Source organism: Piliocolobus tephrosceles, chromosome 1 (genome assembly GCF_002776525.5).
Source record: "Piliocolobus tephrosceles isolate RC106 chromosome 1, ASM277652v3, whole genome shotgun sequence".
Classification (NCBI taxonomy): domain Eukaryota; kingdom Metazoa; phylum Chordata; class Mammalia; order Primates; family Cercopithecidae; genus Piliocolobus; species Piliocolobus tephrosceles.
The window spans coordinates 177,174,754-177,200,467 of record NC_045434.1 but is presented as its reverse complement, the minus strand read 5'-3'; the positions used below and the strand labels follow the sequence as shown (position 1 = coordinate 177,200,467).

At 39.7% G+C, this 25,714-nt stretch overlaps 1 protein-coding gene and 1 pseudogene across 4 annotated transcripts in view; both read right to left on the bottom strand.

Annotated features, from left to right (window-relative positions):
* Positions 1–25,714, bottom strand: part of ZSWIM5 (zinc finger SWIM-type containing 5) — a 186,695-nt gene that overhangs the window by 48,089 nt on the left and 112,892 nt on the right. For all 4 annotated transcript variants that reach the window (XM_023221433.1, XM_023221436.1, XM_023221435.1 and 1 more), the window contains exon 2: positions 21,733–22,089. In XM_023221433.1, the coding sequence (XP_023077201.1) occupies positions 21,733–22,089 (357 nt within the window). The remainder of the gene's footprint in view (positions 1–21,732; positions 22,090–25,714) is intronic.
* LOC111548655 lies at positions 5,161–6,328 on the bottom strand (annotated as a pseudogene).

Genomic DNA, 25,714 nt, shown 5'->3' with positions numbered 1-25,714 from the left:
CAAAAAAAAAAAAAAAAAAAAAAAGACATCATAAAATTAGTGTACAGAGAGGCTAACACCGCTGAGGTTCATGTATTGCTAGTTTACCTGGCAATAGGAGCTTTCTTTTTTAACCTTCTCACTGAATTAGCCATACACTCCATTGCCACCTGACGAAAGTATGCCCATCTTATGCTCATGTGCTCGGCATATAAAGGCAATAACACTATTTTTTGTATTTGTATTCTCCTGATATTAATTCACTTACTAATTAACATTCTACATAGTACTTTATTATTACGTTCCTTAAATGTTCTTCATAGCACTTTATTATTACTTCTCTTGCACCTTGTTTTACATTAGAATTTTGCATTTCTCATATATTCCCAACTAAGTTGAAATTTTTAAAAAACAGGGATTCATTTTTCTACTTCACAGTGTCAGGCTGATTACAGCACTGAGTTAATATTTACAGAATGAACAAATACACATCTCACTGACCATCTAGATTTAAGCACCACATAGGCATATATTGTGTCCTATGCTTCTTTTATATCCCAAAAGTGGCAAAGCAAAACAAATATACTCCTTATCCTTAAATATCTGTAAGTAACAAGAATTTATTCAGTTTTTCCTATACGCTATATACTTTTTATATATATACCCATTAGAATGTGTGCTCCTTGAGGGCAGAAGTTTTTGTTTGCTGTTATATTCACAATACATAGAAAATTGCCTGGCATATAGTAGGTGCTCAATAAATATTTATTGAATAAATTCCAAGGAACCTTCATAACAACTCTATGAGGCCATATTATTCTCCTAATTTTAAAATGAAGAAACTAAAGTTTAGACAGGGTAACTTAGATGTAAAGTATATTGGCCAGGATCTATATATTGGTCTCTCTCCAAAGCCTGTCTCTTTACTACAAGGCTATACTTTGGCCTTCAGTCTCATACTGCTGTGATTCACCAGTTGGTTTTAGGCCCCCTGAAGCTGTAACTGATGGTGTATCTGAAGATAGCCAAATCCCATCTTTTCTTGGCTTATTCTGCTACACAGAATACGGAATTAGTCAGAATAATGCATTTTTCCCACAGTAAGGATAACTAGAGTTCTTATCAGTACAGTGATTCTCAGATATTAATATACAAAATAATTACTTGGGGTTTATGTGAAAAATGCAGGTTATAGAGTCTAACTCCTAACAATTCTGGTTTTCAGGAGCTCCATAGAGATAAAACTGAGATAAACTAGGTTAATCCAAGAACTGGGTTGTTGAGTACCTTGGAGCTAAGGATTGGGGTTAGAATGAACAGCAATGGTGCTCCAGCAGCAGAGGGCAGAGATGGTTTGAATACCAATTCTGTCCCTTGGATGGTTAAGTTAGGATATGAAAAAGCAGGAACAGGATCTAGTCTTTTAGGGGAGTTGGCCTTAAACAACTGGCTGGAAGTGTGGACTGATACCCTCTCCTCTAAGGGTTTGAAGGGGTATGGAAAAAAGTGGAGAACACTTGGCACCCAGGTGATAATAGTGGCAGTAGCTGGGGAAGAAATAAGGCACAGTTTATAAATATCTAGTGTGTATCTAAAGAAAACTGCTGGGACAGGGCTAGGACGAGTCAAAACCTTGAGAGTTACTAACAGTACAACTTCACCTAAAACTTCAAAAGGGTTTGTTTATTTGATAGGAGAGAAAGGAAATTGTACAAATGTTTGCTGGTCTACAATGGACCCCAGGAGATGAGAAACTGAGCTGCTAAAATGGGTGACAGCAGCAAAAAAGGAAGTGGGTTAATATTTGGGGCATCAAGGTAACAAACTACAAGGAGTTTGTGTGATTGCTGAGGCAAGCAAAGTCATTTGGGAAGAGAATAAATTGGCAAGAGACCCGATGGAGAATTTTCTAAGGCATTTTCATTTTCATTTCTAAGACATTTTCATTTATTCAGCCAATATTTATAGAGAGCCTCATATGTACAGAACCTGTGCCTGTGCCAAATACTGGATATATAATGGTAAACAAAGCAGACACAGAGCTTATAGTTGGGGAGAGAGATCTTAAGCAAATAATCACATGTACACATTTTTGTGTGGAAAGGAAGAAGAGTCAAAGGCTTCTCTGAGAAAGTCAAGTTTAAGCTGACACTTGAAGAATAAATAGGAGTTAGCCTGGCAGAGAGTGGAAGAAATACTGTGTACTTTTTGTTCAAAAAAAGCATTATTTGGTAATTAAATACAACTATAATAAGGGAGGGAGGATAGAAACAGGATGGGAAAGGAGGATATTCTCTCAAGGAGAGGGAATATTATGTGAAAATGCAGGCAAAAGGCAGATCATGCAAAGTTTTGCATGCCACAGAAATTTGGATTCGATCCTAACAGTAATAGGAGGCCACTGAAGGATTTTAAACAAGAAGTGATATGATAATACCTCCAGTTATAGAAAAGTCACTTTGGATGGTGGTGTGAAGAATGGAATAGAGGCGATTAATAGTGGAAATTGAAAGATCAGTTAGATGGCTACTATAGCAATTTATGTGAGAGATTATAGTGGTTTGATTTAATAGGGAAAAGTAGAAAATTATGATATATATTTCAGAGGTAAAATTAACAGATCTTGCAATGTATTGCATGTGGAATACACAAAAGACAAAGGTGTTAGGAGTAACTACAAGGTTTTCATGATTCCATGGCTAGATGGTGGTGCTATACGGTGAATACAGGAGGATAAATAAATTTGGGGAAGAAGATCATAAAATCACATTTGGATATGTTGATCTTGGGATGCCTTTATGACATTAAATAGTTGGATATAGAGTCTAACGCTCAAAAGATATGGGCTGAAGAAATACATCTGTGAGGTTGGGCACAGTGGCTCATGCCTGTAATCCTGGCACTTTGGGAGGCCAAGGTGGGTGTGTTGTTTGAGCCCAAGAGCTCAAGACCAGCCTGCACAACACAGTGAGATCCTGTCTCTACAAAAAATACAAAAATTAGCCAACCATGGTGGCATGAGCCTGTAGTCCCAACTACTTGGGAGGCTGAGGTGGGAGGATCACCTGAGCCCAGGGAAACTGAGGCTGCAGTGAGCTGTGATTGTGCCACTGCATTTCAGCCTAGGTGACAGAGTAAGACTCTGCCTCAAAAAAAAAAAAAAGAAAGAAACACATTTGTGAGTCATGGAATGTAGATAATATTTGAAGACAAGGATGTAACTGAGACTGCCTACAGAAATCATATAAAATAAGAAGAGGAGAAAATGCAAGATTAATTTATAAGAAATATCAATATTCAAAGGTCAAATAGTACAGTAGAGGACAGCATTAAGGAATAAACAAGGGTACAAATCATTTAACTAGATAAACGAGGTGTGGAGTTCACAAACTGGCTTCTTCAGCTGTCTCTCACTAACTCCCAGGCAGTATCTTTTCTAAAAATCCTTTCTCTACTTTAAAAATCAAATTAAATTAAAATGCCCTTATATGTTCACTGGTTAGAACATTTTAGTCTTTTCACAGAAAGAGATGAGTATAAAACCACTTATCTTTAGTAACAGTAAAGTAGGCCTAGTCAATGTAAATAATACTTTAACATAGTCTGAATTTTTTCCTAAGGACTAATAACAGAAATGGTGACAAGTGAAGATAAGATAGAAAGGGTGTCTTTCATAAATAATTATGAAACAAACCATTGTGTGGGTTCAGCCTCCATGTAAGCATTGAAGCTTATATAATGAGATCTGTCCTGATGGTGTTTTTAAGTCTAAGGATCCAATTTTTCTTTCATTCTTTTTTTTTTTTGAGATGGAGTCTCACTCTGCTGCCCAGGCTGGAGTGCAGTGGTGTGATCTCAGTTCACTGCAACCTCCGCCTCCAGGGTTCAAGCCATTCTCCTGCCTCAGCCTCTCAAATGGCTGGGATTACAGGTGGTGCACACTACCATGCCTGGCTAATTTTTGTATTTTTAGTAGAGAAGTGATTTCACCATGTTGGCCAGGCTGGTCTTGAACTCCTGATCTTAGGTGATCTGTCTCCTCCAGCCTCCCAAAGTGCTGAGATTACAGGTGTGAGCCACAGTGCCTGGCCAATAAATAGTAATTTAAAAATTTTAATGTACGGTGAGCCAAAATCATGCCATTGCATTCCAGCCTGGGCAAAGAGAGCGAAGTTCCATCTCAAAAAAAAAAAAAAAAAAAAAAAAAAAATTAATGTATTCCATTTTGTTGATCTTTTCCTACTAAAAAAAAATTTCTCTACCTCAAGGACATGAAGGTGTTCTCTTATCTTAGGTTTTACTCTTCTACTTTTCACATTTATATCTGCAATCCATCTGCAACTGATTTTTCTAAGTGTTATCAGATAGAAATCAAGCTTCAACTGGAAACCTGATTTCCAGTTGATTCAGCATCGCTTATTGAAAAGATTATTATTTTCCCTTTCTTGGTATTTAGTGGAATCCTCTCACTGTTTTGTTGCTGTTGTCTTTTTTTTTTTTTCTTTTCTGAGACAGGATCTTTGTCTCCCAGGATGGAGTGCAGTGGTGCCATTGTAGCTCGCTGCAGTCTCAAACTCCTGGGCTCAAGCAATCCTCTGGCCTTGGCCTCGGCCTCCTGAGCAGCTGAGACTACAGGCGCACACCACCATGCCCAGCTAATTTTTTTTTTTTTTTTTAGAGATGGGGTCTTACTTTGTTGCCCAGGTTGGTCTTGAACTCCTGGCTCAAGCGATCCTTCTGCTTTGACCTCTCAGAGTACTGGAATTACTGGCGTAAACCATTCCACCCAGTTGGAATCTTTTCATTTTAGAAATTCACGTTTTTGGGCTGGGCACGGTGGCTCACGCCTGTAATCCCAGAACTTTGGGAGGCTGAGGTGAATGGATCACGAGGTCAGGAGATGGAGACCATCCTAGCTAACACGGTGAAACCCCATCTCTACTACAAATACGAAAAATTAGCCGGGTGTGGTGGTGGGCACCTGTAGTCCCAGCTACTGGAGAGGCTGAGGCAGGAAAATGGTGTGAATCAAGCGGAGCTTGCAGTGAGCCAAGATGGCACCACTGCACTCCAACCTGGGCGACAGAGTGAGACTCCGTCTCAAAAAAAAGAAAAGAAAAGAAATTCACGTTATTCTAGAAAATTTTCTTCAATTATTTCATTTGTGAATTCCTCACCTCTGTTTTCTATTTTTGAAACCCCTATTAACCCCTATTAGTTAAACACTAGAATTTGAGGACTCATTGTTTTAATTTTTGATACATTTTTCCTCCTATTTTTCATCTCTCTTTTTGCTCTACTCCATAGGAATTTTTTTTAAGGGGGTTGCAAAAAATAATCACTTTATTTGATATTATAGTTGTAGATATGGAGTATATTTTCTTTAAGAAATGAAAAACTAAGAATAAAATGTCACTCAACATCGTTGGCATAGCAATAGGTCATCAGGAAAAAAAAATACTGTGATAAACTTGTCTCTTTAATACCAAGAATAAACTCTAGGCCAAGCTTCAGTATGCTTCCTGTTTTTTCACTAGATATTTCTTTTACTGCTGCTCTTCATTCTTTTCCACATTTCATATTAGAGGACTGGTACAACCTTTAAAACTTCATTGACAGGAGCAAATCCAGTATCTACTGATTTCTTCTCAAATGCACCATAACCCATCAGATAGCCTGGCAGTTTCATTCTCATGAATACTCGAGTAGCCATGAAAAACCTCAATAGGACACACACGAATCCAATGAATATAAGAAATCTATTGAGTTTTGGGATATTTGGTGCATTTGATGGGTCCAGGATTATGAAACCTAAACCCCCCACTGTAAACAGGAAGCTGGATACAAGCCCTTCCATAATATATTGTCCATTTACTCTGTAGGCGAAGAAAGCTACTGGCCTCTGATGCCTATGTTCATCAGTCATAGAGCCAACACTTGGAGGTTCAACAATAACATCAAAAATTATTCCTCTGGTGATGAGGAAGACGCTACCACCAGAGCACACAGAGTCATGGCCGATGGCATGGGCAGCCAGGGTGGCTTCTTCAGCTTCAGGTTGGGACATTAGAGCACAAAGAACGGGACACAATACAAAGTCTCCGTGTTGGTGGCAGCAAGGGCTGTTCTCCACAGGAATTTAATTCATAGGCTGCAATTTCTTTTTATTTCTGATACTACTGATTTTTCAAAGTTTTATTCTTTCTGCATAGTTTGTATTTCCCCCAAATTGTCTTTCCATGTTTGTTAGTTCTACTATCTTCCACAGTATTCCACACTGTTGACCATTCACTTTTTGAAACTCAATGCTACCCTGACTTTGATAATAACTTGCTAGTTTTTTCCCCATTACTTTGTTAATTCCTACTTTGGCTCCTCTTTTATCAGCTGTTTATTCAAGGATGTTTTCAATCAACAAACACTTATAGAACATTTATTGTTTTATAGGTATCGTGCTTGGTGAGGGACACTCAGAAATTAGCAAAACATGGTTCCTGACCTGACTTCTCAAGTTATCTTACTTTTCTCTTGGTATTCAATTTTTCTCTTTTTTTAATTTTAATTTTTGTGGGTACATAGTAGGTATATATATTTATGGGGTACATGAGACGTTTTGATATAGACATGCAATGCATAATCACAACATGGAAAATGGGGTATCCATTACCTCAAATATTTATTCTTTGTGTTACAAACAATCCAATTATACTCTTTCAGTGATTTTAAAATGTACAATTAAATTATTTATTGATTATAATTATCCTGTTGTGCTATCAAATACTAGGTCTTTTTCATTCTAACTATTTTTTGTACCAATTAACCATCCCCACCTCCCCAACATCTTCCCACTACCCTTCCCAGTCTCTCATAACCATCCTTCTACTCTCTCCGTGAGCTCAATTGTTTTGATTTTTAGATCTCACAAATAAGTGAGAACATGCGACGATGTTTGTCTTTCTGTGCCTGGCTTATTTCACCTAGCATAATAACCTCCAGCTCCATCTATGTTGTTGCAAATGACAGAATCTCATTTTTTTTTTTTTTTGAGATAGGGTCTCACTGTGTCACCCAGGCTGGAGTGCAGTGGCATGATCATGGCTCACTGCAGCCTTAACCTCCTAGGCTCAGGCAATTCTCCTGCCTCAGCCTCCCCAATAGTTGAGACTACAGGTGCATGCCACCAACACCTGGCTACTTTTTTGTAATTTTTGTAGAGATAGAGTTTTGCCATGTTGCCCAGGCTGGCCTTGAACTCCTGAGCTCAAACAATCTGCCTGCTTCGACCTCCCAAAGTGCTGGGACTACAGGTGTGAGCCACTGCACCCAGCTGATCTCATTCTTCTTTATTGCTGAATAGTACTCTATTGTGTATAAGTGCCACATTTTCTTTATCCATTCATCTGCTGACGGACACTTAGGATGGTTCCAAATCTTGGCTATTGTGAACAGTGCTGCAACAAGCATGCAAGTGCAGGCCTCTCTCTGATATACTAATTTCCCTTCTTTGGGGTATATACCCAGCAGTGGGACTGCTGAATCATATGGTAGCTCTGCTTAGCTTTTTGAGGAATTTTCAAACTGTTCTCCGTAGTGGTTGTACTAATTTACTTTGCCACCAACAGTGTACGAGGGTTCCCTTTTCTCCACATCTTCAATGGCACTTGTTATTGCCTGTCTTTTGGATACAAGCCATTTTTACTGAGGTGAGATGGTATGTCATTGCGGTTTAGATTTGTATTTCTCTGATGACAAATGATACTGAGTACCTTTTCATACACTCATTTGCCAATTGTATGTCTTCTTTTGAGAAATGTCTGTTCAGATCTATTGCCCATTTTAAAATCAGATTATTAGATTTTTTTCCTATTGAATTAAGTTCCGTATATATTCCGGTGATTAATCCCTTGTCAGATGGGTAGTTTGCTAATATTTTCTCCTATTCTGTGGGTTGTCTCTTCACGTTGTTGATTATATCCTTTCTGTACAGAAGCTTTTTAACTTGATGTGATCCCATTTATCCATTTTTGCTTTGGTTGCCTGTGCTTGTGGGTTATTACTCAAGAAATCTTTGCCCAGTCCAGTGTCCTAGAGAGTTTCCCCAATGTTTTCTTGTAGTAGTTTCACAGTTTCAGGTCTTAGATGTAAGTCTTTAATCCACTTTTATCTGATTTTTGTATATGGCTAGAGATGGGGGTCAAGTTTCATTTCTTCTGCATATGGATATCCAGTTTCCCAGCATCCATTTATTGAAAAAACTGTCTTTTCCTCAGTGTATGTTCTTGGCATCTTTGTAACAAATGAGTTCAGTGTAGGTGTGTGGATTTGTTTCTGGGTTTTCTATTCTGTTCCATTGGTCTATGTGTCTATTTTATGACAGTACCATGCTATTTTAGTTACTATAGCTCTGTAGTAAAATGTTAAGTCAAGTAATATGATAACTCCAGTTTTGTTCTTTTTGCTTTGGATAGCTTTCGTTATTCCAGGTCTTTTGTGGTTTCATATAACAAAAAACAATTTTAGAATTGTTTTTTCTATTTCTGTTAATAATGTCATTGGTATTTTGATAGAGGTTACATTGAATCTGTAGATTAAGTAGTATGAGTATTTTAACAATATTGATTTTTCCAATCCATGAACATGGAATATCTTTCCATTTTTTGGTGTCTTCTTCAATTTCTTTCATCAGTTTTTATAGTTTTCATTATAGAGAACTTTCACTTCTTTGGTTAACTCCTAGGCATTTATCTGTGGCTATTGTAAATAGGATTACTTTTCAAATTTATTTTTTAGATGGTTCACTGTTCGCATATACAATTGCTACTGATTTTTTTTTTTTTTTAGGTGGAATCTCACTGTTGTCACCCTGGCTGGAGTTGCAGTGGCACGATCTCAGCTCACTGCAACCTCTGCCTCCTGGGTTCAAGCAATTCCCCTGCTTCAGCCTCCTGAGTAGCTGAGATTACAGGTGCCCACCATCACGCCTGGGTAATTTTTGTATTTTTAGTAGAGGTAGAGTTTCACCATGTTGGCCAGGCTTGTCTCAAACTCCTGACCTTACGTGATCCGCCTGCCTTGGCCTCCCAAAGTGATGTGAGCCACCGCGCCCGGCCTGCTGATTTTTGTATGTTGATTTTGTATCCTGCAATTTTACTGAATTATTCATCAATTCTAATAGTTTTTTGGTGGAGTCTTTGGGTTTTTCCAAATATAAGATCATATCATCTGCAAACGAGGATAATTTGACTTCTTCCTTTCCAATTTAAACGCCCCTTATGTCCCTCTCTTATTTGCTTGCACTAGCTAGGACCTCCAGCATTATGTTGAATAACAGTGGTAACATGGGGCATCCTTGTCACGTTCCAGATCTTAGAGAAAAGGTTTTCAGTTTTTCCCCATTCAGTATATTAGCTGTGGGTCTGCCATATATGTCTTTTATTACGTTGAGGTATATTCCTTCTATACTCATTTTAAAAGTGTTTTTATCGATAGCAGATATGTTGTTCAGATCTCTGATTAGCCCCATGCTCTATTACAACAGCAATAATAATAACTAGCATTTTTATTGTGGGCTCAATATATGCCATACTTGGTGATCATATGATACATATACTGATATTATCATTGTTTTCCATATAATAAAAGTGACATATGGAAAAAAAAAGTGTTTTTATCATGAAGAGATGTTGGATTTTATCAAGTGCTTTTTCAGCATCAATTGAAATGATCATACGGTTTTTATCCTTTATTCTGCTGATATGATGTATCATATTGATCATATTGATTGATTTCTATATATTGAACCATCCTTGCATCCCAGGGATAAATCCCACTTGGTCATGATGAATGATCTTTTTAATGTATTTTGAATTCAGTTTGCTAGTATTTTGTTGAGGATTTTTTGCATCAATATTCATCAGAGACATTGGCATGTAGTTTTATTTTTTTGATATGTCTTTGTCTGGTTTTGGTATCAGAGTAATACTTGCCTTGTAGAATGAGTTTGGAAGTATTTCTTCTCCTCTATTTTCAGAATAGTTTGAGTAAGATTGGTATTAATCCTTCTTTAAATGTTTGGTAGAATTCAGCTGGGTCTCAGGCTTTTCATTACTGGGTGACTTTTTATTATGGCTTTGATCTTGTTACTTTATTTGGTCTGTTCAAGTTTTGGATTTCTTCATGGTTCAGTCTTGATAGGTTATATGCATCTTGAAATTTGTCCATAGCTTTTAGATTTTCTGATTTATTGGCATATAGTTGTTCACAGTAACCACTACTGATCCTTTGAATTTCTGTGTTATCAGCTGTAATGTCTCCTTTTTCATCTCTGATTTTATTTATTTGGGTCATCTCTCTTTTTTTCTTAGTCTGGCTAAAGGTTTGTCAATTTTGTTTAACTTTTCAAAAAACCAATCTTTTGTTTTATTGATTTTTTTGTATTGTTTTCTTCATTTCAATTTATTTCTGCTCTGATCTTTATTATTTCTTTTTTCTATTAATATTAATTTTGGGTTTGGTTTGCTCTTGCTTTTCTATTTCTTTAAGATACATCATTAGATTGTTTATTTGAAGTTTTTCTTCTTTTTGATCAAGGTACTTATAGCTATACATTTCCCTCTTAGTACTGCTTTTGCTGTATCCCATAGATTTTAGTATATTGTGTTTCCATTATCATTGGTTTTAAGAAATTTTTCAATTTCCTCTTAATTTCTTTATTGACCCACTGGTCATTCAGAAGCATATTGTTTAATTTCCATTTATTTGTATAGTTTCCAAAATTCCTCGTTATTAATTTCTAGTGTATTCCATTGTGGTCAGAGAAGATGCTTATTTCAGTTTTTTTTTTTTTTTCTTTTTACTGTTTTAAGACTTGTTTTGTAACCTAACATGTGGTTTATCTCTGAGAATAATCCATGTGCTGAGGAAAAGAATGTGTATTCTGCAGTTGCTGGCTGAAATGTTCTGTAAATATCTATTAGTTGCATTTGGTCTATAGTGCAGATTAAATTCAATGTTTCTTTGTTGATTTTCTGTCTGGAAGATGTGTCCAATGCTAATAGTAGGATGTTGGAAGTCTCCAGCTATTACTATACTGAAGTCTATCTCTCTATTTAGCTGTAATAGTGTTTGCTCTATATATTTGGGTGCTCCAGTGTTGGGTGTATATATATTTATAATTACTATATCCTCTTACTGAACTAACCCCTTTATCATTATATTGTGACCTTCTTATAGTTTTTGTCTTGAAATCTATTTTGTCTGACAAAAGTATAGCTACTCCTGCTCCTTTTTGTTTTCATTGACATGAAATACCTTTTTCAATCCCTTTTCAGTCTATGTTTGTCTTTATAAGTGAAGTGTGTTTCTTGTAGGTAACAGATCATTGGGTCTATTTTTTTTTTAATCCATCCAGCCACTTTATGTCTTTTTACTGGAGAGCTTAGTCTATTTACATTCAGTGTTGTTATTGATAAGTAAGGACTTAGTCCTGCCATTTTGTTATTTGTTTTCTGGTTGTTTTGTGGTCTTCTCTTCCTTCTTTCCTTCCTGTTTTCCTTTAGTGAAGGTGATTTTCTCTGGTGATATGATTTAGTTTCTTATTTTTAACTTTCTGTGTATCTGTTGTATTGTTTTTGGCCTGAAGTTACCACGGGGCTTGCAAATACTATCTTATAACCCATTATTTTAAACTGATAAAAACTTACACCATTTGAATAAGCAAACAAGCCAAAAGAAACCGAATAAAAACTCTACAACTTACCTTTGTCCCCCTGCTTTTTAACTTTTTGTTTCTATTTGTATCTTATTATGCTATGTCTTGAAAGTTGTAGTTATTATTTGTGATTGGTTCATAGTTTAGTCTTTCTACTTAAGAGTAGTTTACACATCACAGTTAAAGTATTATAATATTCTGTATTCTTCTGTCTACTTACTATCACCAGTGAGTTCTGTACCTTCATATGATTTTTTCTTGTTCACTAACATCCTTTTTGTACTGATAGAAGTACTCCCTTTTAGCATTTCTTGTAGGCCAGTTCTGGTGTTGATGAAATCCCTCAGTTTTTGTTTGTCTGGGAAAGTCTTTATTTCTCCTTCATGTTTGAAGGGTATTTTTGCCAAACATACTATTTTAGGATAAAAGTTTTTTTTCCTTCACTTTAAACATGTCATGCCACTCTCTCCTGGCCCATAAAGTTTCCTCCTGGCCCGTAAAGACTGAAAGGTCTGCTGCCAGACTCCATTGTATGTTACTTTTTAATTTTCTCTTGCTGCTTTTAGCATCCTTTCTTTATCCTTGACCTTTGGGAGCTTGATTATTAAATGTCTTGAATTAGTCTTCTTTGGGTTAAATACGCTTGGTATTCTATAACCTACTTGTACTTGGATACTGATATATCTTCCTCTAGGTCTGGGAAGTTCTCTGATATAATCCCTTTGAATAAATTCTCTACCCCCAATCTCTTTCTCTATATCCTCTTTAAGGTCAATAATGCTTAGATTTGCCCCTTGAAGCTATATTCTGGATCTTGCAGGTATGTATCACTCATTTTATTCTTTTTTTCTTTTATTTCCTCAGACTGTGAATTTTCAAATAGCCTGTCTTCAAGCTCACTAATTCCTTCTTCTGCTTGATGAATTCTGCTATTAAAAGACTCTGATGCATTGTTCTGTATGCTAATTGCATTTTTCAGCTCCAGAATTTCTGCTTCTTTTGGATTATTTCAATCTCTTTGTTAAATTTATCTGATAGAAGTCTAAATTCCTTCTTTGTGTTATCTTGAATTTCTTTGAGTTTCCTCAAAACAGCTATTTTGAATTCTTTCTGAAAGGTCACACATCTCTGTTTCTCTAGGATTGGTTTCTGGTACCTTTAGTTCATTTGATGAAGTCATGTTTTCCTGGATGATGTTGATGCTTGTAGATGTTTGTCAGTGTCTGGGCATTGAAGAGTTAGGTATTTGTTGTAGTCTTCTCAGCCTGGGCTTGTTTGTACCTGTCCTTCTTGGGAAGGCTTTCCAGATATGTGAAAGGACTTGGGTATTGTGATCTAAGCTGTATCTGCTTTAGTGGTCAACCCAACCCCAGTAATGCTATGGTTCTTGCAGACCCATAGAGGACCACCTTGGTGGTCTAGAACAAGATCCAGAAGAATTATCTGGGAAACCAGGCAGAGACTCTTGTTCTCTTCCCTTAGTTTCTTCCAAACAAATGGGATCTTTCTCTGTTCTGAGCTACCTGGAGCTGGTAGTGGTGTGATATAAGTACCCTTGTGGTCACCACCACTAGGACTGTGCTTGGTCAAATCTGAAGCCAGCACCAAATTAGGTCTCACCCAAGGTTTGCTATAACCACTCCCTGGCTATCATCTGTGTTCACTCAAGGTCCTGAGACTCCACAATCAGCAGGTGGCAAAGCCAGCCCGGTCTGTGTCCTTCTCTTCAGGATGGTGGGTTCCTCCAGACTCTGGGTGTGTCCAGAGGTGCCATCCCGGAGCCAGGGACTAGAGTAAAAAAACCTTAGATGTTCACCTGCTGCTCCACTGTACTGTGGCTGAACTGGCACTCAAACCACAAGACATAGTCCTTCCTGTCAGGCCTCTGAGCCCAAGCTAAGCCATCGTATCCCCTGTGACCTGCATGTATGTAAGTCCAGATGGCCCGAAGCAAGTGAAGAATCACAAAAGAAGTGAAAATGGCCAGTTCCTGCCTTAACTGATGACATTCCACCACAAAAGAAGTGAAAATGGCTGGTCCCTGCCTTTACTGATGACATTACCATGTAAAATTCCTTCTCTTGGCTCATCCTGGCTCAAAAGCTCCCCCACTGAGCACGTTGTGACCCCCACCCTTGCCAGCCAGGGAACAACCCCCTTTGATTGTAATTTTCCACTACCTACCCAAATCTTGTAAAACCTCCCCACCCCTATCTCTCTTCATTGACTCTCTTTTTTGACTCAGCCCGCCTGCACCCAGGTAAAATAAACAGCCTTTTTGCTCACACAAAGTCTGTTTGGTGGTCTCTTCACATGGACACGCGTGACACTTCCCACTCTTCCTGCCCCTTTCCAAAGGCAGAGGAGCCTCCCATGGCCACCACTACCACAGGCCCATGAGGAGTACTGCTAGACTACCACTTAAGGCCCAAGGCCTCTCCAGTCAGCTTGTAGTGAACGTTGCCTGGCTTGGGACTCACCCTTCAGGGCAGCGAACTCTCCAATGGCCCAGGGCAGGTCTAGAAAAGCCATCCAAGAGCCAAGCCCTGGAATTGAGGACCCCAAGAGGCCACTTGGTGCTCTAGACCCTGTGGCTAAGCTGGTACCTAAGGTGCAAGACAAAGTCTCCTTTGTTTTTACTTCCACTTTTCTCAAGTGGAAGGCATCTTGCCCCATAGCCACCAAAGCTGGGAATGTCCTGAGACTCACCTTAAGCCAGCAAGTTTCAGAGTCTCACCCAAGGTTCTCAGTGTAGTACATGGGTATCACTGCTGGTTATTCAGGGCCCCCAGGGCTCTTCAGTTAGCAGGCAATGAATCCTGTCAGGACTAGTTCCTTCCCTTCAAAGGCAGCAGGTTCCTTTCTGGCCCAAGGTGTGTCAAGAAATGTAGTACAGGGAGCTAGGGCCTGGAAAGGGGGCTTCACGACTCTGACTTGTGCCCTATCCTGGTGTGGGTGAGCTGGTATCCAAGATGCAAGACAAACTCATCCCCACTCTTCCCTCTCCTCTCCTCAAGCAAAGGGACGGGGCCTCTTTTGGAGCTGTAAGCTGAACTGCCTGGGGTTAAGGGAAGGGTGATGCCATCACTCCCTCAGCTACCCCAGCTGGTGTCTCAGTAGGTCACATGTCTCCCCACAGTCCACTGTCTCTGGGCCCAGTTCAGCATTAGGACTTGCTAGGAGTTGCAGTCCTTGCAGCCTAGACTGCCTTTCGAGTTTATTTAAGGCCCCAGAGCACTTTAGCCCACAGATGTGAGGCTTGCTGGAACTCAAGTTTGGACTGCTGGGACTGGCAATTCCTCTTTGGCTAGGGCCGATTTAAATGCTCTCTCTATGGGGAAGTGTCAGCTGAGTTTGGTCTGGTTTTGTTTTCTGTTATAATAGGGCAGCACTGAGTTTAATGCCTCAGAAATGCTGCAATTTATGTTTTCCCAATGCACCAAAATGCTTTCCACACCATGCTATGACTGCAGGGCGACTGGGCAGGTGTGGACTGGTGATTCAAGACTTTTTCCTACTTCCTCAGTGCCTCTTTTAGCAATATGAAGTTAAAACCAGGTATTGTGAGTGCTCACCTGATTTTTGGTTCTTATGTGGGTATTTTTTGTGTGTGTAGATGGTTCTTAGATTGGTGTCCTCATTTGAGGAGGTAGGGAACAAATGGTGTAGCCTTCTAGTCTGCCATCTTGTTCTGCCTCCTTCCTCAATCTTTCTTTTTGGATAAGAGAAACTGAAGTCCTGGCCAGGATGCTGTATCCCAGAGAATCTTGGAGTATGGAGTTACCAGAGCAAATCACAAATAGGGAATAGAGTAATGCTAGAGGCAGAGCTGGAAGGATAGTCAAATCTGAGTAACCAATCCCAAAAAGACAAGGCAATGTCTAGCTACAAACACATACAGGGACTAATACAAGAAATGGTTTCAGGGAAGTGGGGAGCAGAGCAAAGCTTGGATCTGTTCTTAAAATTCAAAGCAGGCAGCTAGCAGTTTTAGGAATTTTATTCCTGCTGTTTTAGGTTTGTTTTGGTGAGGAATGGGGTTAAGAGAAAGGAGAAGGAAAATGTTGTGTTTAAAGATTTAGCAGGGAACAGAAATACGATTTCAAACATCATTTTTATCTAAAATTTTTGATTCCAAAAATTCTGACTTTCTCCCTCAGTTCCAGGTCAATATATTTAACTGTTTTATCAGAATTCTTTATGTAAATGTCCTAGAAGTATCTCAAACTTAAATTTATCTTCCTCCTAAATTCATTTATCCTCTTTTGTTCCTTAATGAATGGCAACATCATTATCAAAACCATCAATGCCACCCTAGCTAGACATTTTGGAATTCAGTTTTATGTCTTCTTCTTCACTCCTCACTCATCCAATACACTTGGGTTTTCAGTCCAGTCCATTTTACCTCTATGATATCTCCTTTTTGTATCATTGCTTATACCAGTACTGGTTAAGAAATAGATTAGGAAAAGGCCTGGCCGGGCACGGTGGCTCAAGCCTGTAATCCCAGCACTTTGGGAGGCTGAGACAGGCGGATCACAAGGTCAGGAGATCAAGACCATCCTGGCTAACATGGTGAAACCCCGTCTCTACTAAAAAATACAAAAAACTAGCCGGGCAAGGTGGCGGGCGCCTGTAGTCCCAGCTACTCGGGAGGCTGAGGCAGGAGAATGGTGTAAACCGGGAGGCAGAGCTTGCAGTGAGCTGAGATCCCGCCACTGCACTCCAGGGGGGGCGAAGCGGGACTCCGTCTCGTCAAAAAAAAAAAAAAAAAAAAAAGGAAAGGGCCTGTAGAATACTATGGAACCTGTCGTGGAAAGCTAATATAAGTATGGGATAAACATGTATACAGAAGTAGTAGTTCCTGGGGAAGGTTGAGAATCACATATCAAGTTGATTGTGGCAATTGCAGCCTAATTTCAGACAAAAATTAAGATATGGGAATTGGAAGTGTAATGAGGAATATAGGTTCCTTCAGCACAGTAGTAATGAGGGAAAAGGGTTGTTTTGGTGACAGTTGTGGTGACAAAGACAGGCCAATACTGGTCCTGAACCAAGGCAGCCAGTTCAAGAAGAGGCAAGAAAGCTTGGAAATAATTCTGGGGGAAAAGATAGTGGGAATGAGGCACAAAAGCAGGCCATAGCCCAGCTGTCAGGGTACAGAGCTATTCTTCTCTCTGGTGCTACAGGCCTGGGGGATGGGGGCAAAACTCAGGTCTCAAAAAGGAGGTCAGAGAAGTAGAACAGCCTCTCTGTGTGGGATAAGAAAAGATATAGAGAGCTACTCTTTGACAGTATCACTCAAATAGAGAGAGCTCAGTTATTATATAAACACTGCAACTTTGAGTGTAAAGCAACATAACATTTTTGCTAGTTAGCAAGAGCTCCTGAAAGCCTGTCTGACTGTTCTTTCTTTATTCCTTTTAATTTTTTTTTTTTTGAGACAGGGTCTTACTCTGTTGTCCATGCTGAGGACAGTAGCATGACACTGTTTATTGCAGCCTCGACATCCTGGGCTCAAGCAATTCTCCTGCGTCAGCTTCCCAAGTAGCTGGGACCACAAGCACACACCACCACGCACAGCTACTTTTTTTATTTTTTGTAGAGATGAGGTCTCACTATGTTGTTCAGGCTGTTCTCCTGGACTCTGGCAATCCTGTTGCCTTGACCTCCCAAAGTGTTGGGATTACAGGTGTGAGCCACCATGCCCAGCTCTGACTGTTCTTTCTGAGGTTGTTTGTAGGACTTGATTGGTTCTGTTGAACAACTGGGAAAGGCAGGTCCTTTGGCATGTGGACTACTCTATTATACAGGCCACCCACCCAGTCTCATTGCCTCTTCCACACTAGTAGTTAAGATATTGTATTAGTCCGTTCTTGCACTGCTATAAAGAAATAACTGAAACTGGGTAATTTGTAAAGGAAAGTTTAATTGGATCACGGTTCCACAGGATGTACAGGAATCATGTCTGGGGAGGCCTCAGGAAACTTACAAGACAAAGGGGAAGCAGGCATGTCTTACATGGCTGGTGCAGAAGGAAGAGAGAGAAGTCAGAGGTGCTAAACACTTTTATTTATATTTATTTATTATTTTGAGACAAAGTCTGGTTCTATCACCAGGCTAGAGTGCAGTGGCGCAATTTTGGTTCACTGTGATCTCTGCCTCCTGGGCTCAAGCCATCCTCCCACCTCAACCTCCCAAATAGCTGGGACTACAGGTACGCACCACAATGCCCAGCTAATTTTTGAATTTTTTGTGGAGACAGGGTTTTTCCATGTTTCCTGGGCTGGTCTCAAACTCCTATGTGCAAGCAATCCACCCACCTTGGCTTCCCAAAGTGCTGGGATTACAGGTGTGAGCCTCTGCGCCCGGCCTACACACTTTTAAATAACCAGATCTCATGAGAACTCACCTAATATCATGAGAACAGCAAGGGGTAAATCCACCTCCATGATCCAGTCACCTCCCATCATGCCCCTTCTCCAACAGTGAAGATTACAAATTCAATATGAGATTTTGGTAGGGACACAAATCCAAACCATATCATTCTGCCCTTGGCCCCTTCTAAATCTCATATCCTTCTTACACGGCAAAATACAATCATCCCATCTCAACAGTCCCCCAAGTCTTAACTCATTTCAGCATTAACTCAAAAGTCCACTGTCCAAAATCTCATCTGAGACAAGGCAAGTCCCTTCTACCTATGAGCCTGTAAAATCAAAAACAAGTTAGTTACTTCTAAGATACAATGGAAATACAAGCATTGGGTAAATACACCTGCCATTTCAAAAGGGAGAAATCAGCCAAAAGAGAGCGGCTACAGGCCCCAGGCAAGTCCAAAACCCAGCAGGGCAGTCACTAAATCTTAAAGCTCCAAAATAATCCCCTTTGACTCCAAGTCTCACATCCACGTCACAGTGATGCAATGGGTGGGCACCTAAGTCCTTGAGCAGCTCCACCCACTGAGAATTCAGCTCCCATGGCTGCTTTCAAGGGCTAGTACTGAGTGCCTGTGGCTTTTCCAAGTGCACAGTATAAGCTATTGGTGGACATACCATCCTGGGATCTGGGGGACAGCAGCCCCCTTCTCACAGCTCTACTAGGCAGTGCTCCAGTGGGGAATCTGTGTGGGGGCTCCAACCCACATTTCCCCTCCACACTGCCCTAGTAGAGGCTCTCAATGAAGGCTTTGCCCCTGCAGCAGACTTGTGCCTGGACATCCAGGCGTTTTCGTATATCCTGTGAAATCTAGGCAAAAGCTCCCAAGCCTCAACTCTTGACCTCTGTGCTTAACACCATGTGGAAGCCGCCAAGGCTTATGGCTTACACCCTCTGGAGTGGCGGCCTAAGACATATCTGGGGCCCTTTTAGCCACAGCCGGAGCTGGAGTGGCTGGGATGCAGGGAGCAGTGCCCTAAGGAGCAGGGTAGCGGAGCCCTGGGCCTGGCCTATGAAACCATTCTTTCCTCCTAGGTCTCTGGGCCTGTGATGGGAGGGGCTACCATGAAGCTGTCTGAAATGCTTTTGAGCCATTTTCCTCATTGTCTTGTCTTTACTTAAGCAAATTTCTGCAGCCAGCTTGAATTTCTCCCCTGAAAGGGGGAATTCTTTTCTACCATATGGCCAGGCTGCAAATTTTCCAAACTTTTACACTCTGTTTCCCTTTTAAATATAATTTCTAGTTTTAGGTTAGTTTGTTTGTTTGTTTCTTTTTTTTTTTTGCTCACGAATATGAGTTGAGGTTGCTAAAAGCAGTCAGGCTACATCTTCAACTCCATTGCACAGAAATTTCTTCTGCCAGGTACCCCAAATCACCACTCTCAAGTTCAAAGTTCCACAGATCCCAAGGGCAGGGTCACAGTGCCTCAAACATCTTTGCTCCAGTTCCCAAAAAGCACCCCATATTCATCTGAGACCATCTCAGCCTGGACTTCACTGTCAATACCACTATCAGCATTTGGTCACAACAATTTAACAAGTGTCTAGGAAGTTCCAAACTTTCCTTCATCCTCCTGTTTTCTTCTAAGCCCTCCACACTTTTTTAACCTCTGCCTGTTAAACCTTTGGAACCTGTTACCCCGTTCCAAAGCTGCTTTCACATTTTCAGGTATCTTTATGGCAACGCCTGATTTTCTAGTACCAATTTTTTGTATTGGTACATTCTTGCACTGCTATAAAAAAATACCTGAGAATGGGTAATTTATTTTTATAAAAGAGGTTTAATTGGCTCATGGTTCTGCAGGCTGTACAGGAAGCATGGCTTGGGAGGCCTCAGGAAACTTAAAACCATGGTGGAAGGCAAAGGGGAAGCAGGTACATCTTACATGGCTGGAGCAGAAGGAAGAGAGAGAAGGGGCAGGTGCTTACACACTTTTCAATAACTGGATCTTGTGAAAACTCACTCATTATCAGGAGAACAGAAAGGGGGAAGGATATCCGCCCCCATGATCCACTCACCTCCCACAAGGCCCCTCCTCCAACGTGGGAGATTACAACTGGATATGACATTTGAGCAGGGATGCAAATCCAAACTGTATCAGTTATCGTCCAAAAGAGAAAGGTAGTTTAGGGAAACTCAAAAAACTTTAGAAAAATTCAAAAAATTCTTAAGTCAAATGAACCTAGGTTATAAATAACTTCCTTATTTATAAAGTAGAAATTATTATACCCCACAAAGTAGTTTTGAAGGCTAAATGAATTAACATATATAAAGTCCTCTGTGGACAGAAAACCAAACACTGAATTGAACAATGAGAACACTTGGACACAGGAAGGGGAACATCACACCCTGGGGCCTGTTGTGGGGTGCAGGGCAGGGGGAAGAATAGCATTAGGAGAAACACCTAATGTAAATGATGAGTTAATGGGTGCAGCAAACCAACATGGCACATGTATACCTATGTAACAAATCTGCACGTTGTGCACATGTACCCTAGAACTTAAAGTATAATAAAAAATAAAAATAAAAAATAAAGTGCTTTGCATGATGCTTGGAACACAGTGGGATCTAAAAAGTAAAATGAAAACTGGCTTATATAACTCTTCTTAAAATTTTTCTTTTTCCTTTTTTTTTTTTTTTTGAGATGGAGTCTCGCTCTGTCACCCAGGCTAGAGTGCAGTGGCATGATCTCGCTGCAGCCTCCACCTCCCAGGTTCAAGCAATTCTCCCACCTCAGCCTCCAAAGTAGCTGGGATTACAGGTATGCACCATCATGCCTGGATGATTTTTGTATTTTTAGTACAGACAGGGTTTCACCATGTTGGCCAGGCTGGTCTTGAACTCCTGACCTCAAGTGATCCACCCACCTTGACCTCCCAAAGTGCTGGGATCACAGGCGTGAGCCACCGTGCCTTTAAAATTGTTAATGGTTTTCTATGATTAGGCTTCTACAATCTGGTTTCATTATAAAAACAAGCATTTGCTTCAGACCTGTCTGTTGTTGCTACTAGGTTATAAGCTACTTTAAAAACCATGCCTGTTTTAGACCCTCAACAATCAGCACTACACCCTGCACAGGGTACTTAATAAATTTTTTGAATGAATGAGTGAACATAAACTCTTTCTCCATTAATGCACCCCCAATATATAGTTCATATGCACAATGCTAACACATGCTCCTTAGGATAACTCTGATGCTAATGTAGGGTCCTGAAATATCAAGGGAATTCTCATATCCATCTCAATTCACTGAATGATACAAATTATTTTGTGCTTTCTTTCACTGTTTGAATACTTCAGGCTCCTAGGGAAAGGGACTGCACCGACAAAGTCCATAAACTAGACCAATATATAATACTATCATTCTCTGTTCTTTTTCACCAAAATCTTTTTGAGATAGACAGTTGGACTGCTTTAAGAAACCTAGAGTCAAACACAGTTGTTTGGATAGAATGAAATGATTAAAGTTAAGTAACTGCAACTGCAGAAATATCCCAATGTCCTAACACGCAATAAAGCAACAAAGCAGAGGTAAGAGGGTTGCTTTGGTGACAGTGGTGATGAATAAGACTTTTTTTTTTCAATAAAAAAGTTGAATGATTACCGTTCACTTGGTTGATTTCTGAGTTGGAGGATAGTATCTCATCCGCCAGTTTCTGTGCAGTAGGAAGAACTTCAGTGTGGTGTGCCGTGATTAAATATTGAATAAACTTTTGTAGCTGGTCCCTATTCATCTGGAAAAGGGTTTCGGAGATAGGAAGACGTAATTTCACTTGGTCTGGTTTACGGATCCTGTAGAGTGAGAGCGCTACCACATGGGCACAGTAGAATATGTCCTTGTTCCCACAGCCACATGTTACTGAGGTGATTTTGCATCGATCAAAACTGATTGCAACTTTGTAAGTCACCGCTGGTTCAGAGGCAGTGGCCAGCTCAGTTACTGTGCCACTCAGATGAAAGCCTAAGGAAACAAAAAAGAAACTATGTTTAGAGATTCTATAGTAATAAACTTAAGATTCTCACCTTACATGTGAATTCATCAATTCATAAATTATGTACTGGGTAGCTCCTACACATGTACATGATAGGCTTTGCCATAGACACAGAAGTCAATGAAATTCAGTTACTGCTCTGAAGAAACACACAATATAGAAAGAGTCCCTACCCTGGAGTTCATGAACCTCCTGAACTCATACTGATATGAAAACTTTAGCTAGTATGTGTATACATTTTTCTGGGGGGGGATAGTTCATAGCTATCATCATAGTCTCAGAAAGACTAAGAAGGAATCCTAAATAACTTAAAGACTCCTGCAATAGATTTTCAGCTCTAGGTGGCAGGCAAAGACAAGTCTACAAATAATATCTGTATTATCTAGAGTAAGGTAGATGTCACAAATGAAAGACAATCCAAAATGCCAAGAGGAAGGACAGAAGGAAGATCAAAGAAGACTAAGGAAAATAATTCTTCTTTAAAACATAAAATTCCACGTGGAATACATAAAAGGCAAGAAATTTAGGACATGAAAGGCCCAGCTAGGTGCAATGAAACTATGTAGTGTTACACCTCTACTCACTAGGCACACAGTGACAGTAATTTTGAAATGTAGGGAGAATCCATTTTTAACTTAACAAAATTAAAAGATAAAATCAATAGCAAATCAATTCTATAATATTAATTACTCTTTATTGTGGGGTCTTGCTCTGTCACCGAGGTTGGAGTGCAGTGGTGCAATCTCAGCTCACTTCAGCCTCTGTCTCCTAGGCTCAATTGATCCTCCCACTCTCAGCCTCGAGTACAAAAATACAGAAAAATAAAGGAAAGGCTAATGAAAAAACAAGCCAGGCACAGTGGCTCATTTTTGTATTTTTAGTGCAGACGGGGTTTTACCATGTTGCCCAGGCTGGTCTTGAACTCCAGGGCTGAAGCAATCTGCTTGGCTCAGCCTCCCAAAGTGCTGGGATTACAGGCATGAGCCACCATACCTGGCCATTCTTTACTTTATATATGATTCTTCTTCTTTGAAAAGAATATGTATTCATCTAATCATTAAGTTATTCAACAAAAGCTTAAGGAGACCTTAAGTACTGAACTGCTAGGCCTAGGGATGCTAACAAAAAAGAAGATATTTGTGAAGCATCTGCTATGTAGCAGAACTGTTTTGGACACTTTTAATAATTTATCACAGCAACCTTATAAAATCAGTACTATTTTCCTTATTTTAAAGGTATGTAAACTGAGGTTCAGAAAGTTTAAGTAATTTGCCCAAGGTGCTAGCAAATGTGACAGACCTGAGATTTGGAACCAGGAGGTCTGATTGACTCCAATGTTAATTTTCTTTTCATTGTATTTCATTACCTCTAAAAGGTGCCACAACAAAGTTCTTTTCAAAACCCACAGACATGCTTAGTGCAGTGGCTCACATGTGTAATCCCAACGGCTCAAGAGGTTCAGGTGAGAGGATTACTTGAGGCCAGGAGTTGGGAGACTAGCCTGGGCAACAACACAGTGAGACCCTGTCTCTACACAAAATTTAAAAAAGTAGCCGGTATGGTGGCACATGCCTGTAGTCCCAGCTACACATATAAGTAAATGGTTACAATATGATGTGCCAAATAGTAGAAACAGGCACAAAGGTGAGACTAATTTCAGAGACTTTCCTGTTTAACTGGACTATACACTGTGAACAGAAAAGCAATTTTAAATAATCTTATATCTGTTGGAGAAATATTTGTCAAGTAATAAAAGGTACATATGTAAGTTTCAGAGCTACCATTGTGACCTGGCAGAATTAACAAATGCAGAGAAAACTTTCCAAAATTCAAGTTTCAGACAGTTATGGTTAATTAAAATAAGACCCAAATTTACAAGTACACTCATAAAACCTAGCCAAATTATCACAAAAGGTACATTTATGTCTAATCCAAAGAAAGGTACACATTACTGAAAACATTCAGATTAATTTCCAGAGCAAGAAAAAGATAAAAATAAGTTCACTAACTTCACAGCCTCCAGGTTTGGTTAAACCCCAGAGAGGCTTTTTCTCAGCAAAACAAGCTGCAGGTTTAAAAATATTTACTGTCACTTGTTTAAAGCAAAGTCAAAAAGTTACATTCAAATTAATTATAGGTAAAGATTAACTATAGGTAAAGACTGCCTTCACTTAAAAACTAAGGAAGCTGGGCAACGTGGCTCAGGTGCCAGTACTTTTGGAGGCCAAGGTGGGAGGATCGCTTGAGGCTAGGAGTTCAAGACCAGCCTCAGCAATATAGCAAAACCCCATATCTACCAAAAAATCAAGCTGGGTGTGGTGGCATACACCTGTAGTCCCAGCTACTTCAGGACTGAGGTGGGAGGAATGCTTGGGTCCAGGAGTTTGAGGTTGCTAGACAGCTGTGATGGTGCCACTACACTCCAGCCTGGGATACAGAGTGAGATCCTGTCTCTTTAAGAAAAAGAAAGAAAAAAAAAAAAAAAGAACTAAAGAAGAGAGCTGTAGGGTTGGGAAGCAGCTCCTCTCCAGACCTTTACTCACCAGACATTGCCAGCAGAGTAATATATAGCAAAGAGCACATTACACTAGGAATTAGGCAGCTAGAACCTGATATTTATCATGGAGTCTTGGGCCACCCACTTTACAACTCTTGAGCCTTAGATATCTTCTAAGTAGTATAATAATACTTGCTCTGCTTACCTCTCAAAAGTACTCTGTAAAACTACAAAATGTCCTACAGATGTATTACTAATGTTTTAATGCAATTATTGTTAATGGCTCTCCATGTAAAGGGGATAAGAGACAACTTCCCCAATGGCCAAGTTTCACAGTGGTTGAAAACTAGGTGCTAAGAAAGTACATTCTTAATTTCCCTTGCGCCATTCAGAAGTATTTAGTACATTGTTGAGAAATGACTTGAGTCCTGATACAAAGACCTCACAGAAGGGCTACATTAAAATTTCAAACAAAATAGTAATGTCAATGTGGAAAAGCCTAGTTACTAAGCCCCTGAGTCTAAAGGTGGCTCATACCTGTAATCCCAGCACTGTGGGGGGACAAGACAGGAGGATCACTTGAGGCCAGGAGTTCAAGACCAGCCTGGGCAACATAGCAAGATACTGTCTCTAAAAAAAAAAAAAAAGAAAAAAAAAATGCTACTCAAGCCCAGGAGGTTGAGGCTGCAATGAGCCATGACGACACCACTGCGCTCCAGATTGAGTGACAGAGTAAGACTCTCTCAAAATAAAAACAAACAAACAAAAAACAACCAACCAAACAAACAAACAAAATGATACACAGAAACATTTCTGCTTCATCCGTTCGTTTTAGGCACACTTGGCTTGCAGCAGCACAGTCTCTGAGCCCAATTTCTCCTTCCCTTCCTGCGTGAAAACTGAGTAAGAATATTGGTTAGATTTGAGAATGAAATAGTCATCAATGGGTATCTTATTAGGACGTAAGGCTCATGAGGTCAGGGCTTTCTCTGCGTATTGTTCATCACTAATATTAAAAAAAAAAAAAAAAAACCACCCTGGTTGTATATTTACAAAAACATTGGACCTCAGCCTCTACAGTTTTAAGATGAGAGGCT